We start from the raw sequence: 13,152 nt of genomic DNA, 5'->3' as shown, positions 1-13,152 counted from the left end.
TTAAAGAAGCTGCCAAGTTGTTTTCCAAAATGGCTGTACCATTTTATCTTCCCACCAGCCAGCACTGTATGAGGTTCAGTGTCTCCACATCCTCACCAGCATTTGGTATTGTCACTGTTTGGTTGTTTTTTTTTTGTCACTGTTTTTTAAATTTAGCTGTTCTAATACGTGTGTAGTGGTATCCCACTGTGGTATTAATTTGCATTTCCCTAATGGCTAGAACATCTTTTCATGTGTGTATTTGCCATCATGTGTCCTGTTTGGTGACATGTCTCTTCATCTCCTTTGCCCATTTTCTGATTGAATTGTTTTTTAATGTTGAGTTTTGAGAGTTCTTTATATATTCTAAATACAAATCAATGTGGTTTGCAATGTTTTCTCTCAGTCTGTGGCTTGTTTTTTCATCCTCTTAAAAGAGTCTTGCAGAGCAAAAGTTTAAAAATTTTAAGGAAGTCCAACTTACTTATTTTTTTTCCTTTTATGGATTGTGCTTTTCTTGTCACCTCTAAAATCTCTTCACTAAGCTCTAGGTCCTGAAGATTTTTTCTCTTACGTGTTCTTCTAAAAGTTTTATAATTTTACACTTTACATTTCAGTTGGTGATCCATTTTGTGTTAATTTTTATATAAGGGGTGAGATTTGGGTCAAGGTTCATTTTTTGGCCTATGGATATTGAATTGCTTCAGCACTTTTGTTGAAAAGGCTGTTCTTTCTCCATTGACTTGCTTTTGCACGTCTGTCAAAAATAAGTTGGTTGTACTAGTGTGAGTCTATTTCTGGGTTCTTTATTCCGTTCCATTGATCTATGTGTCTTTCCCTCTGCCAATACCACACAAGATAGTAATGAAGATTAGTATCTTCATTACTTCACCACTTGATAACTATAGCTATATGTCTTCTGTTTTTCCCACTTATAATTATTTTTCAAAATTGTTTAGCTATTCTGATTCCTTTGACTTTCCATTTGATTTTAGAATAATTTTGTCTTGAGCTACAAAAATCCTACTGGGATTTCTATAGGAAATCTGGGGAGAGTTGACATCTTTTACTATGTTGAGTTTTCCAATCCGTGAACATTTCTCTATTTATGTAGATCCTATTTTATTTTTTTCATCAGTGTTGTGTAGTTCTCAGCATGTAAATTACATATATGTTGTGATATATCTAAGAAAATCAGCTTGAGTCTTTATAAATGAAGTTGTATTTTTGATTTTCAGGTGTTCATTGTTAGTATATCAAAATACTATTGATTTTTGTAGATTAATCTATCTTGCAAATTCACTTCTGTCCTTACTGAAATCACTTGTTAGTTCTAGGAGTTTTTTATAGATTCCTTGAAATTTTCTACATGGACCGTCGTGTCACCTGCAGATAGGGACAGTTTTGTTTCTTTCTTTTCAATATTTGTACCTTTTGTTTCCTTTTCTTGTATAATTGGGCTGGCTAGGACTTCCAGCACTATGTTGAAAATAGTGATGAGAGTAGAAATTTTTGCCTTGTTCCTAAGCTTAGGGGGAACCATTCAGTTTTTCATTAAGTATGATGTTAGCTATAGTTTTTTTGGTAGAGGTTCTTTATCAAGTTGAGGAAGTTCACCTCTATTAATAGCTTTCTGAGAGTTTTTATTATAAATTGGTGTTGCGTTTTATCAGGTGCTTTTTCTACATTAGTTGATATGATCATTTGATTTTTTCTTTCACCTGTTAAGATGGTGAATTATATTGATTGTTTTTTGAATATTGAATCAGTCTTGTATCTCTGGAATCAACTCCTCTTGGTCATGATATATAATTTTTTTATATTGCTGAATTCTATTTGCTAATATTTTATTAAAGATTTTACATCTGTATTCAGGAGGGATATTGTGTCTAATCTTCTGTCTTGTTAGGTTGCCCCTTTCCAAGTCCTTTGGCTAGAGAGAGCAGAATTGTGGGGAGGCTTTATATTATCTGCTCTCATTGGCATTGATGGGATGCATGAAGTGAAAAAAGAAAACCCAGGGAATTCATGGCTATTCTTTCCCTGGGTACTGAGTTCCCTAGCTGGTTTGCCTTCTTCACTCCACTTCACTTCACTTTGCAGAGTCATCTTATGTTATTCTGTATATTATGTCCAGGGTTTTAACTGTATTTAGTGGAAGGAATAGAGAGAAGTGTGTCTACTCCGTCTTATCCTGAAACCAGAAACGCAATCTATATCTTGTAAAAAATAGATTTTGAAGCCTCTTCCCTGCCTATTTATGGGTTAAAAAAATATTAATCTTTCAACTTGTTGGGGAGGGAGCATGCCTTCTACAGGTGAGCAGAGCGGCTAGCATAGTGTGTATTCGCAGTGAACAGTCACCAGATCTCTCTAGTGGTCACAATGCATTCTAGTTCAGTCGCTCTGGCCTGGAGCCCTTCTCCCAGTGATTACAAATACGTTTGTTTTTCTAGGGGAACTTAGATTGCCCTTTTGCTCTGAGGATTCAGTATTTCTTGCTGTGGGATATAAGGATATAGGTTCTACAACCACATTGACAGTTTTGAGGGGGAAAGAGGGTGCTAAGAAAAATTAGGGCCAGACAGGCAGTGTAAGCAGAGACGGTAATGGGCTGGGTGGGATGTGTGGTCCCCTTAGTTATACCTGTTCTGTGAATTTACTCTTGACTTAATTTGGGAAGACTAGTATTAAAACATTTTTGTGTTTTTCTCAAGTGCCACAGAATGTATGTTGGTGTATGCACATGTGCACACGCACTCACACACATACACACTCAGGCATTCATGCCAAATAATAAAGAAATAAAAGAGAGGTATGTAGGCTGGCTAAGTTAATGTAGGATTTTTTGCTAAAGGGAATATTCTTCTATTCTTTTCCTTCACACTTGTCCGCGGGGCCACTTGCAGTTCTTTTAAACACCATTAATAATTGCACAAAAAGGGCATTTCAGTTAATGTCGTTTGTCAGGAAGAAATAGTTATTAAAATGTCTTTGGATAAATGGAACGAAGAGTGTTTGAAAAGGCCCAATTCACAGCTTTTCTTCAAGTTATAAAATGGACATTATTTCAGGTGCAAATAATTCATCCCAACAAATTTGTTTCCTTTGGTGTGTGCCTGCCTGCCTGCCTGTGTGAATATCTGATTTTATTTTTGGAGCCCTGTGACATTAGCCCCTTGTTAGTTTAGCACTTACTGTGAATCGGAGAGTTCTGACCCACAAGGATCCAGACCTCTAAGTTCTATTTCAGTGAACTGTTTGTACTTTTTTGTAGACAGTCTTCCAAACAGAAGAAGGCTATTCAAACTGCTATCCGCAAAAATAAAGAGGCAAATGCAGTGCTGGCCCGGTTGAACAGTGAACTCCAGCAGCAGCTCAAGGTAAGGAGCTTCCTGAATTTGGATTACCAGGCTTTGTGTCTGTCTGTTGTATTTTGTTTTGACAAACATTGGTTGAGCATCTGGTTCCATTCCTGTTGGTAAGACTTGCTCTTCGTTCTCAAACTCCTTTTGGAAGGCAGAGTTGCTGTATTTAAGTTTCATAGGTTGGTTCTTGTATGCTTAGAGGAAGACTCGTACCTTTAATATGCAGGCTGCATATTGTGTGCTAGTTAAAAAGACAGAGAAGCTATTACAAAGGCTCTTTGAAGCATTCTTTATTGTCCAAGCCTTCTGGGTAAACCCCTCATTTGTTTAGATCCTCCATGAATGATGCTATACTTATTTCAATGGAAGAGGGTGGCCCTGATCCTCTCGAAGGCTAACTCCTGCCCTGGTGTCTTGGAAATGGTTCCATGTCAGCTTCTCAAGGACATTACCCCATCCTCATCGCCTGTTTCTCTTCACCATTAATCTCCCCTGTATTAGTTTCCCAGGGCTGTCCTAACAAAGCGCTACAAACTTGGTGGCTTAAGATAGTAGCAACTTATTCTCTCCCAGCTCTGGAGGCTGGAAGTCTGAATCACGGTGTCAGCAGAGCTATGCTATCTCTGAAGGCTCTAGGGGGGGAATTCTTCCTTTCTTCTTCCGGTTTCTGGTGGTGGCTGGCAGTCCTTGGCTGGTAGATGCATCACTCCAGTTTCTGCCTCTGCTGCCACATGGCGTTTTCTCTGTGTCTCTGTGTCTGTGTCGGAATTCCTCTTTTTATTGTGCCCTCTTTTTATAAGGATACCAGTCATTGGGTTAGGGCTCACCCTAATCTAGCCCAGTCTCATTTCTAACTAGATTATATCCACAAAGACCCTATTTCCATAGAAGGTCACATTTATAGGTACGGGGGGTTGGGAGTTAAACATATATTTTCGGAGCACCCACGACACCCCGATTCTATGCTGGATTATTGCCACCCACACATAAACATGCTCTGGTGTTGTCCAGTGTAGTGACGCCACATCCTCCTTCAGCTGCTGCCCCGTCTCTCTGGTCTCCTTTTCACAGCCAAGTTTCTTAAGAGTTGTTTTCATTTATTGTTTCTCATTCCTCACCAGCAGTTTTCTCTCCCTCCACTTCGTTGTGGCTTTCATTCTCCTCCGCTTACACCCCTCTTACAGCCAAATTCAGTGGGCCTGTTTTAACATTATTTGGATTTTCAGAAAAATCTATGCCATTGACCGTTGACCATTCTTTCCTCTAAATGTCCTTTCTGACTGGTTTTTGGGATATCATACTTTCCTTGTTTTCCTTCCACTTCACTGGTGATTCCTCTTTAGCAATCTCTGCCGTCCCTTCCTTTTTTATTTTCTCTTTCGTTACTACCCTGCTTCGCCCTAATTTTTTTTTTTTTTTTGGCTGCGCCATGTGGCTTGTGGGGTCTCAGTTCCCAGATCAGGGATTGAACCCAGGCCATGACAGTCAAAGCCCGGAATCCTAACCACTAGACCACCAGGGAACTCCCCCTAATATTTTATTATGAACATTTTCAAGCATACAAGAAAGTTGAAAGAATCATACAGTGAATATTTTCATAGCCACCACTTCAGTTCTACCATTCACATCTCGTTATACTTGTTTTATCACGTTTTTCTATCCCTCTTATCTGTCCTTCAGTCCATCTTATTTTTAACATGTTTTCAAGTAAATTGCAGACATCTGTATGCGTCCCCTAAATATTTTAACATGCATATCATTAACTAGAGTTCAATATTTTTACAAGTTTTTCTCATGTTGTAAATTTTACATACAATGAGTATACAAATCTTAAGTGTACACTTGCTGACTTTTAAACAAATGCATCTACTTATGGATCTCAACCCCCTATCAAAGGTATAGCACATTACCATCTCCCCGGAAAGCTCCCTCATGCTCCTTCCCAGTTAATTTCTGCCCCACTCACATAGAGGTAACCACTATTCTAAACTTCTTAGGCCATACTGTTGCCTATTCTGTAACTTTATGTAAATGGTGTCCTCTGACATGTACTTTTATGGAAAGCTTCTTTCACTTAGTATTATGTTTTTGAGATTCATTTTCATTGTTGTATGTCTCAGTAATCTGTTCCTTTTTATTGCTGAGTGGTATTCTATTGAGTGAATATGCTGCAATTTGGTTATCAGTTTTCCTATTAGTGGACACCTGAGATGGTTCTAGTTTTTGCTACTTTGAATAAAACTACATTCTTGGATAAGTCTTTGTGTGGGAATATGTTCTCATTTCTCTTGGGTAAATTTCTAGGATTAGGATTAGTAGGTAATATGGTGATTGTGTGTAATTAGTTTTAATAGAAACTGCTAGAGCTTTTCCCAAAGTGGTTGTAGCGTTTAGTACTCCCACCACTACGGTGTGAGAATTCTGGTTGTTCCTCATCCTCGCCAACACTTGGTGTTATTGTTTTAATTTTTAGCGAGTCCTGTGGTGAGATAGTTTTTATTTTGCATCTCCTTAGCACTTTTCTATGTGATTATTTACTTTTCATATATTTTATTTTATGAAGTGTCTTTTCCAAATATTTGGCCATTTAAAAATCATTTTCAGCCGTTTTTTTGGAGTTGTAGGTAGATGCTTTTTATATATCTTGGTTACCAGTCCTTTGTCAAGGTATATATTTTATGAATGTTTTCTTCTAGTCTTTGTTTTGCCTATTAATTTTTTTAACTGAATCTTTTCATGAACAGAACTTTTTAATTTTGATAAAGTCTGATTTATCATTTTTTCCTCTTATGGTTTATTAACTTTCTTCCTATATAGGGAAACTTTGCCTACATCTGAATTATGAAGATATTCTCTTATGTTTTCTTCTAAAGTCTTTATTGTTATAACTTTTACATTTAGATCTATGATAACATTTGGGTTTTTTTAAACTACTTTATTGAGATAAGATTGTACATACCTCAGTAAAGCTGTACATATTTAATGTATGCAACATGATGAGTTTGGAGATAATTATACATCCATGAGTCTGTCACAGTTTATGCCATAAAACTGCCCATCACCTCTAAAAATTCCTCTCACCCTCATTATTAGTATTTATTTTTATTGAAGTATTGTTGCTATAGTTGCTGTACAATGTTATGTAAGTTATAGGTGTACAATATAGTAATTCATGATTTTTAAAGGTTATACTCCATTTATAGTCATTATAAAATATTGGCTATATTCCCTGTGTTGTACAGTATATCCTTGTAGCTTATTTTATACCTATTAATTTGTACCTCTTAATCTCCTACCCCTATAATGCCCCTTTCCCCTTTTCTCTCCCCACTGGTAACCATTAGTTTGTTCTTTATATCTGTGAGTCTGCTTCCTTTTTGTTATATTCACAAGTTTGTTGACTTTTTTTTAGATTCCACATATAAGTGAGATCATACAGTATTTGTCTTTCTCTGTCTGACTTATTTCACTTAGCATAATGCCCCAAGTCCATCCATGTTGCTGCAAATGGCAAAATTTCATTCTGTTTTATCACTCACATAATTATCATTTCTTTTATGTGGTGAGAACATTTAAGATTTACTTTCTTAGCAATTTTTAAGTATGTAATACAGTATTGTTAACTATAGTCACCATGCTATACATTAGATCCCCAGAACTTATTCATCTTATGATTGGAAGTATGTACCCTTGCCCAACATCTCCCCATTTCCTGCACGACCCTCCCCTCAGTCTCTGGCAACCACCATTCTACTCTGTTTCTATGAATTTGGCCTTTTTTAGATTGCACATATAAGTGATATCACATGGTATTTGCCTTTCTCTGTGTGACTTATTTCACTTAGCATAGTGCCCACAAGGTCCATCCATGTCACAAATGGCAGAATTTCCTTCTTTCTTACAGCTGAATAATACCCTATTGTATGTATGTACCACATCTTCTTTATCCATTCGTCTGTAGATGGAAATTTAAGTTGTTTCCATATCTTAGCTATTGTATCAATGCATAATGCTGCAGTGAACATGGGAGTGCACATATCCCTTTGAGGTCCTGATTTCATTTCCTTTGGATACCCAGAAGTGGGATTGGTAGATTATATGATGGTTCTTTTTTTTTAATTTTGAGAAACGTCCATACTATTTTCTGTAGTTGCTGGATCAATTTACATTCCGACCAACATTGCACAAGCATTCCCTTTTCTCCACATCCTTGCCAACACTTATCTCTTATCTTTTTGGTGATAGCTATTCTAACAAGTGTGAGGTGATATCTCATTGTGGTTTTGACTTGCATTTCCCTGATGATTAGTGATGTTGAGCACATTTTCATGTAGCTGTTGGCCATTTGTTTTAGAATGTTGTCTTTCCGTTTTTATTTGTTTCAAGATATTTCTTTGATTCCCCTTTTGACTTCTTCTTTGACTCATTGGTTGTTCAGGAGTGTTTTGTTTAATTTCCACATATTTCTGAATTTTCTAGTTTTCTTCCTGTTACTGATTTCTAGTTTAATAACTTTGCAGTTGCAAAAGGTACTTGGTATGATTTTGATATTCTTAAGTCTGCTAAGACTTATCTTGTAACCTATCATATGATATATCCTCAAGAGTATTTCATGTGCGCTTGAGAAGAATATGTATTCCGCTTCTGTTGGCTGGAATGTTCTGTATATGTCTGTTAGCTCCATTTGGTATAAAGTATAGTTCAAGTCCAACATTTCCTTGTTGATTTTCTGTCTGGATGATATACCCACTGTTGAAAGTAAGGTATTGAAGTCCCCTACTATTATTGTATTGTTGTCTATTTCTTCCTTCAGATCTTTTAGTATTTGCTTAATATATTTAGGTGCTCTGATGTTGCCTGCATGTATATTTACAATTGTTATATTTTCTTTATGAATTAATCCCTTTAACATTACATAATGACATTCTTTGTCTCTTGTTATAGTTTTTGGCCAAAAGTCTATTTTGTCTGGTAAAAGAATAGCTACCCTGTTCTCTTTTGGTATCTACTTGCATGGAATATCTTTTTCATCCCTTCATTCTTTCTTATGTGTGACTGTAAAACTGAAGTGAGTCTCCTGTAGGCAGCATATAGTTCAGTCTTGTTTTTTAAATCCATCCAGCTGCTCTATGCCTTTGGACTGGAGAATTTAATTCACTTACATTTAAAGTGAATATTGATACATAAGGATTTACGAATACCATGTTACTATTTTCTGGCTATTTTGTAGTTCTCTTGTTCTTTTCTTCCTCTCTTACTGCCTGCCTTTGTGAATTGATGATTTTCCATAAAGGTATGCTTTGATTGTCTTCTCTTTATCTTTTGTGAATCTACTCTAGGTTTTTGTATTTGCTTTGTTGTTATCATGAGGCTTACATAAAATATCTTGTAGATATAACAGTGTATTATATGCTGATAACAACTTAACTTGGACTGTGTATAAAAACTCTACCCTTTTACTTCCCCCTTTTTGTTTTTGATGTCATCATTTACTTCTTTTCATATTTTGTATTCATTAACAAGTTATTGTAGCTATAGTTATTTTTAATATTCTTTTCCTTTAACCTTTATACTAGATTTAAGTGGTTAACACACTACCATATTCAGTATTAGAGTATTCTGAATTTGACTATATACTTAACTTTACCCCAGTATATTGTATGTTTTCATGTTACTAATTAGTGTCCTTTCATTTAGCTTGAAGAACTCCTTTCTACATTTCTTGTAAGGCAGGTCTAGTGGTGATGAACTCCCTCAGCTTCTGTTTGCCTGGGAAAGTCTTTCTCTCTCCTTCATTTCTTAAGGATAACTTGGCTGAATAGCATATTCTTGATTGGCAGTTTTTTTCTTTTTCTTTTAGCACTTTGGATTATCATCCCACTCTCTCAAAGGGTGCCTGCTGAGAAATCCACTGATAGCCTTATGAGAGGTCCCTTTTAAGTTACAAGCTTCTTTTCTCTTACTGCTTTTAAGATTTTTCTCTTTGTCTTTGATTTTTGACAAATTTATTATAATGAGTCTTAAAGAGGAACTCTTTTTTTAAAAATAAATTTATTATTTTATTTATTTATTTTTGGCTGCATTGGGTCTTCGTTGCTGCGCGCAGGCTTTCTCTAGTTTCGGCGAGCAGAGGCTACTCTTCGTTGCAGTACCCACGGGCTTCTCATTGCGGAGGCTTCTCTTGTTGTGGGGCATGGGCTCTAGAGCACAGGCTCAGTAGTTGTGACGCACGGGCTTAGCTGCTCCGCAGCATGTGGGATCTTCCCGAACCAGGGCTCGAACCCGTGTCCCCTGCATTGGCAGGCGGATTCTTAGCCACTGTGCCACCAGGGAAGCCCAAGAGGAACTCTTAAGTTGAGTTTGTTTAATGATCTGTGAGCTTCATGAACTTGGATATCCATATGTCTCCCGAGATTTGGGAAGTTCTCAGCCATTATTTCTTCAAATAAGCTTTCTGCCCTCTTCTCTCTCTCGTCAACTTCAGGAACTCTCATAATTCACAAACTGTTTCTTTTGATGACATCCCGTAGATCACGTACCTTTCTTCATTCTTTTAAATTCTTTTTTCTTTGTTCTTCTCTGACTGGATAGTTTCAAAATCCCTGTCTTCTATCTCAGATTCTTTCATTCTGCTTGATCCATTCAGATGTTGTTGTTCTGTATTATATTTTTAATTGCATTCATTGCATTCTTCAGCTCCAGAATTCCTGTGTAGTTCTTTTTTATGATTTCTATCTCTTTGTTAAACTTCTCATTTTATTCGTGTAGTGTAGTTTTCCTGAATTAATTGACTTCTCTTTCTGTGTTTTCTTGCAGCACATTGAGTTTCCTTAAAATAGCCATTTAAAATTCTTTATTGGGAAAATCATAGATCTCCATGTCTTTGGGATTGGTTACTGGAAAATTGTTGTAATTCTTTGGTGGCGTCATGTTTCCTTGAAGTTTTGTGTTGCTGTCTTCACATTTGAAGTAGCAGTCACATCCTCCAGTCTTTACTAACTGCCTTCAGGAGAGAAATACTTTCTATCAGCCCTATTAGAGATTCTGAGAATTTCTCAGATCTTCTATGGGTACACTTGCTCAACATTTCTTGTTCCTTCTTGTGGCAGAATTCTTAAGCTTGTATGCCTTATTCTGATCCTGCACAACACCAGGCCAACTGCTAACAGCCTCCCTTTTGTTTCCCAAAGATGGCACTACAGCTCAAATTTGTGGTCTCTCATGGTCCACACATTTGGGCCAGCAAAGCTTTCTGTATGTGCTCAGTCAGTCATGCTGCTGTCATCAGGAATGTGAACAGGAAGCTTGCCACAAGTTGGTGGTGTGTGTAAGTCCCATGGAGTGCTGAGAGTGCCCCATGGCCAGTTGGAGGATCCCCAGGGGCTTATGGGTGGGCTTCTTGATGGAGTCCCTGGACACATTAAGTAAGATCCACGTTCCTTTAATCCTCTTTTGAGAGTCCTGTTTGCCACTCTCCAGCCTCTTCCCCCTCCCCACCCCCCAGTCATGCAGTTCACAATTCAGTGCTCTGGATGGGGCGAGACAGGAATGAGCCTCTTTGACAGTGTCCCACACAGCCAGGGAAACTGGGTGCTCACGTATGTGCTCTTCCTTCCCCCATGAGAGAAATCATAGGCCAAGATCTTTTTTAGTCCTAAGCTGTGCTGCTTTGTGAGAAGGTGATGTGAGTAGTCAAACAGTTCTTCTTACCCCCCGCAGTGCATCTAGACTTGTATTATTTTTCTCTAGCATTGTGCTGGAACTTCTCTGCTTGAAACTTGAACTTCCACAAAGGCTGTTTCATCTGTGGGTGATTGTCTAAAACAGTGTTTTCCAGGGTCTCTTGGACTGTGGCCGAGAGGGGCTAGAGCTGCTTCATGGTCCCCTGCTGGGTCCAGAGCCAGAACTGAGGTCTGTGTGCCTATTACCCAATGTGTGGCTGGACGAGACTCCTCCTGGGTCCCTTGGTGCTGCATCCCAAAGCTCCCAAAAAGGCACTTTGTCTGTGAATAGAGGCCAAATTGTTATTGGCAGGGGGATATGGACGAAGGATGTCTTACCCAGCCGTGCCGCTGGCATCACACCTGGTAGTTCTATTTTTAATTTTTTTTTTTTTTTTTTTTTTTGCGGTACACGGGCCTCTCACTGTTGTGGCCTCTCCCATTGTGGAGCACAGGCTCCGGACGCGCAGGCTCAGTGGCCATGGCTCACGTACCGAGCCACTCCGTGGCATGTGAGATCTTCCCGGACTGGGCCACGAACCCGTGTCCCCTGCGTCGGCAGGCGGACTCTCAACCACTGCGCCACCAGGGAAGCCCTCTTTTTAATTTTTTAAATGAATCTCCATAGTGTTTTCCATAGTGGCTGCACCAATATCTATGATACATTTTGAATTAAGTTTTTTGTATGCTGTGAGATTAGGTTCAAAGTTCATTTTTTTCCATACCAGTATCATTAATCTAGAACCATTTGAAGAACAGAGTTTCTTTTCCTCCTTGGATTACTCTGGTGCCTTTGTCAAAAATCTAATGACTGTATAAGTGTGATTTATTTATGGGTTCTTATTCCACTCTATTAACCTATTTGTTGATCTTTTTTTTAACATCTTTATTGGAGTATAATTGCTTTACAATGGTGTGTCAGTTTCTGCTTTATAACACAGTGAATCAGCTATACATATATATATATATATATATATATATATATCCCCATATCCCCTCCCTCTTGCACTTCCCTCCCACCCTCCCTATCCCACCCCTCTAGGTGGTCACAAAACACCGAGCTGATCTCCCTGTGCTATGCGGCTGCTTCCCACTAGCTATCTGTTTTACATTTGGTAGTATATGTAAGTCCATGCCACTCTCTCACTTCATCCCAGCTCACCCTTCCCCCTCCCCGCATCCTCAAGTCCATTCTCTAAGTCTGAGTCTTTATTCCTGTCCTGCCTCTAGGTTCTTCAGAACCATTTTTTTTTTTTAGATTTTATATATATGTGTTAGCATACGGTATTTATTTTTCTCTTTCTGACTTACTTCACTCTGCATGACAGTCTCTAGGTCCATCCACCTCACTACAAATAACTCAGTTTCATTTCTTTTTATGGCTGAGTACTATTCCATTGTATACATGTGCCACATCTTCTTTATCCATTCATCTGTCGATGGACACTTAGGTTGCTTCCATGTCCTGACTACTGTAAATAGAATTGCAATGAACATTGTGGTACGTGACTCTTTTTGAATTATGGTTTTCTCAGGGTATATGCCCAGTAGTGGAATTGCTGGGTCGTATGGTAGTTCTATTTTTAGTTTAATAAGGAACCTCCATACTGTTCTCCATAGTGGTTGTATCAATTTACATTCCCACCAACAGTGCGAGAGGGTTCCCTTTTCTCCACACCCTCTCCAGCATTTGTTGTTTGTAGATTTTTTGATGATGGCCATTCTAACTGGTGTGAGGTGATACCTCATTGTAGTTTATTTTTGTTTGTTTGTTTGTTTTTGCGGTACACGGGCCTCTCACTGCTGTGGCCTCTCCTGTTGCGGAGCAACAGGCCCCGGACGCGCAGGCTCAGCGGCCATGGCTCACGGGCCCAGCCGCTCCGCGGCATGTGGGATCTTCCCGGACCGGGGCACGAACCCGTGTCCCCTGCATCGGCAGGCGGACCCTCAACCACTGTGCCACCAGGGAAGCCCCTCATTGTAGTTTTGATTTGCGTTTCTCTAATGATTAGTGATGTTGAGCATCCTTTCATGTGTTTGTTGGCAATCTGTATATCTTCTTTGGAGGAATGTCTATTTAGGTC

At 38.5% G+C, this 13,152-nt stretch overlaps 1 protein-coding gene across 5 annotated transcripts in view; it reads left to right on the top strand.

The window, feature by feature from the left end:
• REPS2 (RALBP1 associated Eps domain containing 2) overlaps positions 1-13,152 on the top strand; it is a 232,759-nt gene that overhangs the window by 203,042 nt on the left and 16,565 nt on the right. For all 5 annotated transcript variants that reach the window (XM_067722169.1, XM_067722166.1, XM_067722167.1 and 2 more), the window contains one exon: positions 3,257-3,362. In XM_067722169.1, the coding sequence (XP_067578270.1) occupies positions 3,257-3,362 (106 nt within the window). The remainder of the gene's footprint in view (positions 1-3,256; positions 3,363-13,152) is intronic.

This window comes from Pseudorca crassidens, chromosome X (genome assembly GCF_039906515.1).
Source record: "Pseudorca crassidens isolate mPseCra1 chromosome X, mPseCra1.hap1, whole genome shotgun sequence".
Classification (NCBI taxonomy): Eukaryota; Metazoa; Chordata; class Mammalia; order Artiodactyla; family Delphinidae; genus Pseudorca; species Pseudorca crassidens.
Note: the sequence above shows the minus strand (reverse complement) of the source record. Positions and strands in the feature narration are given on the sequence as shown.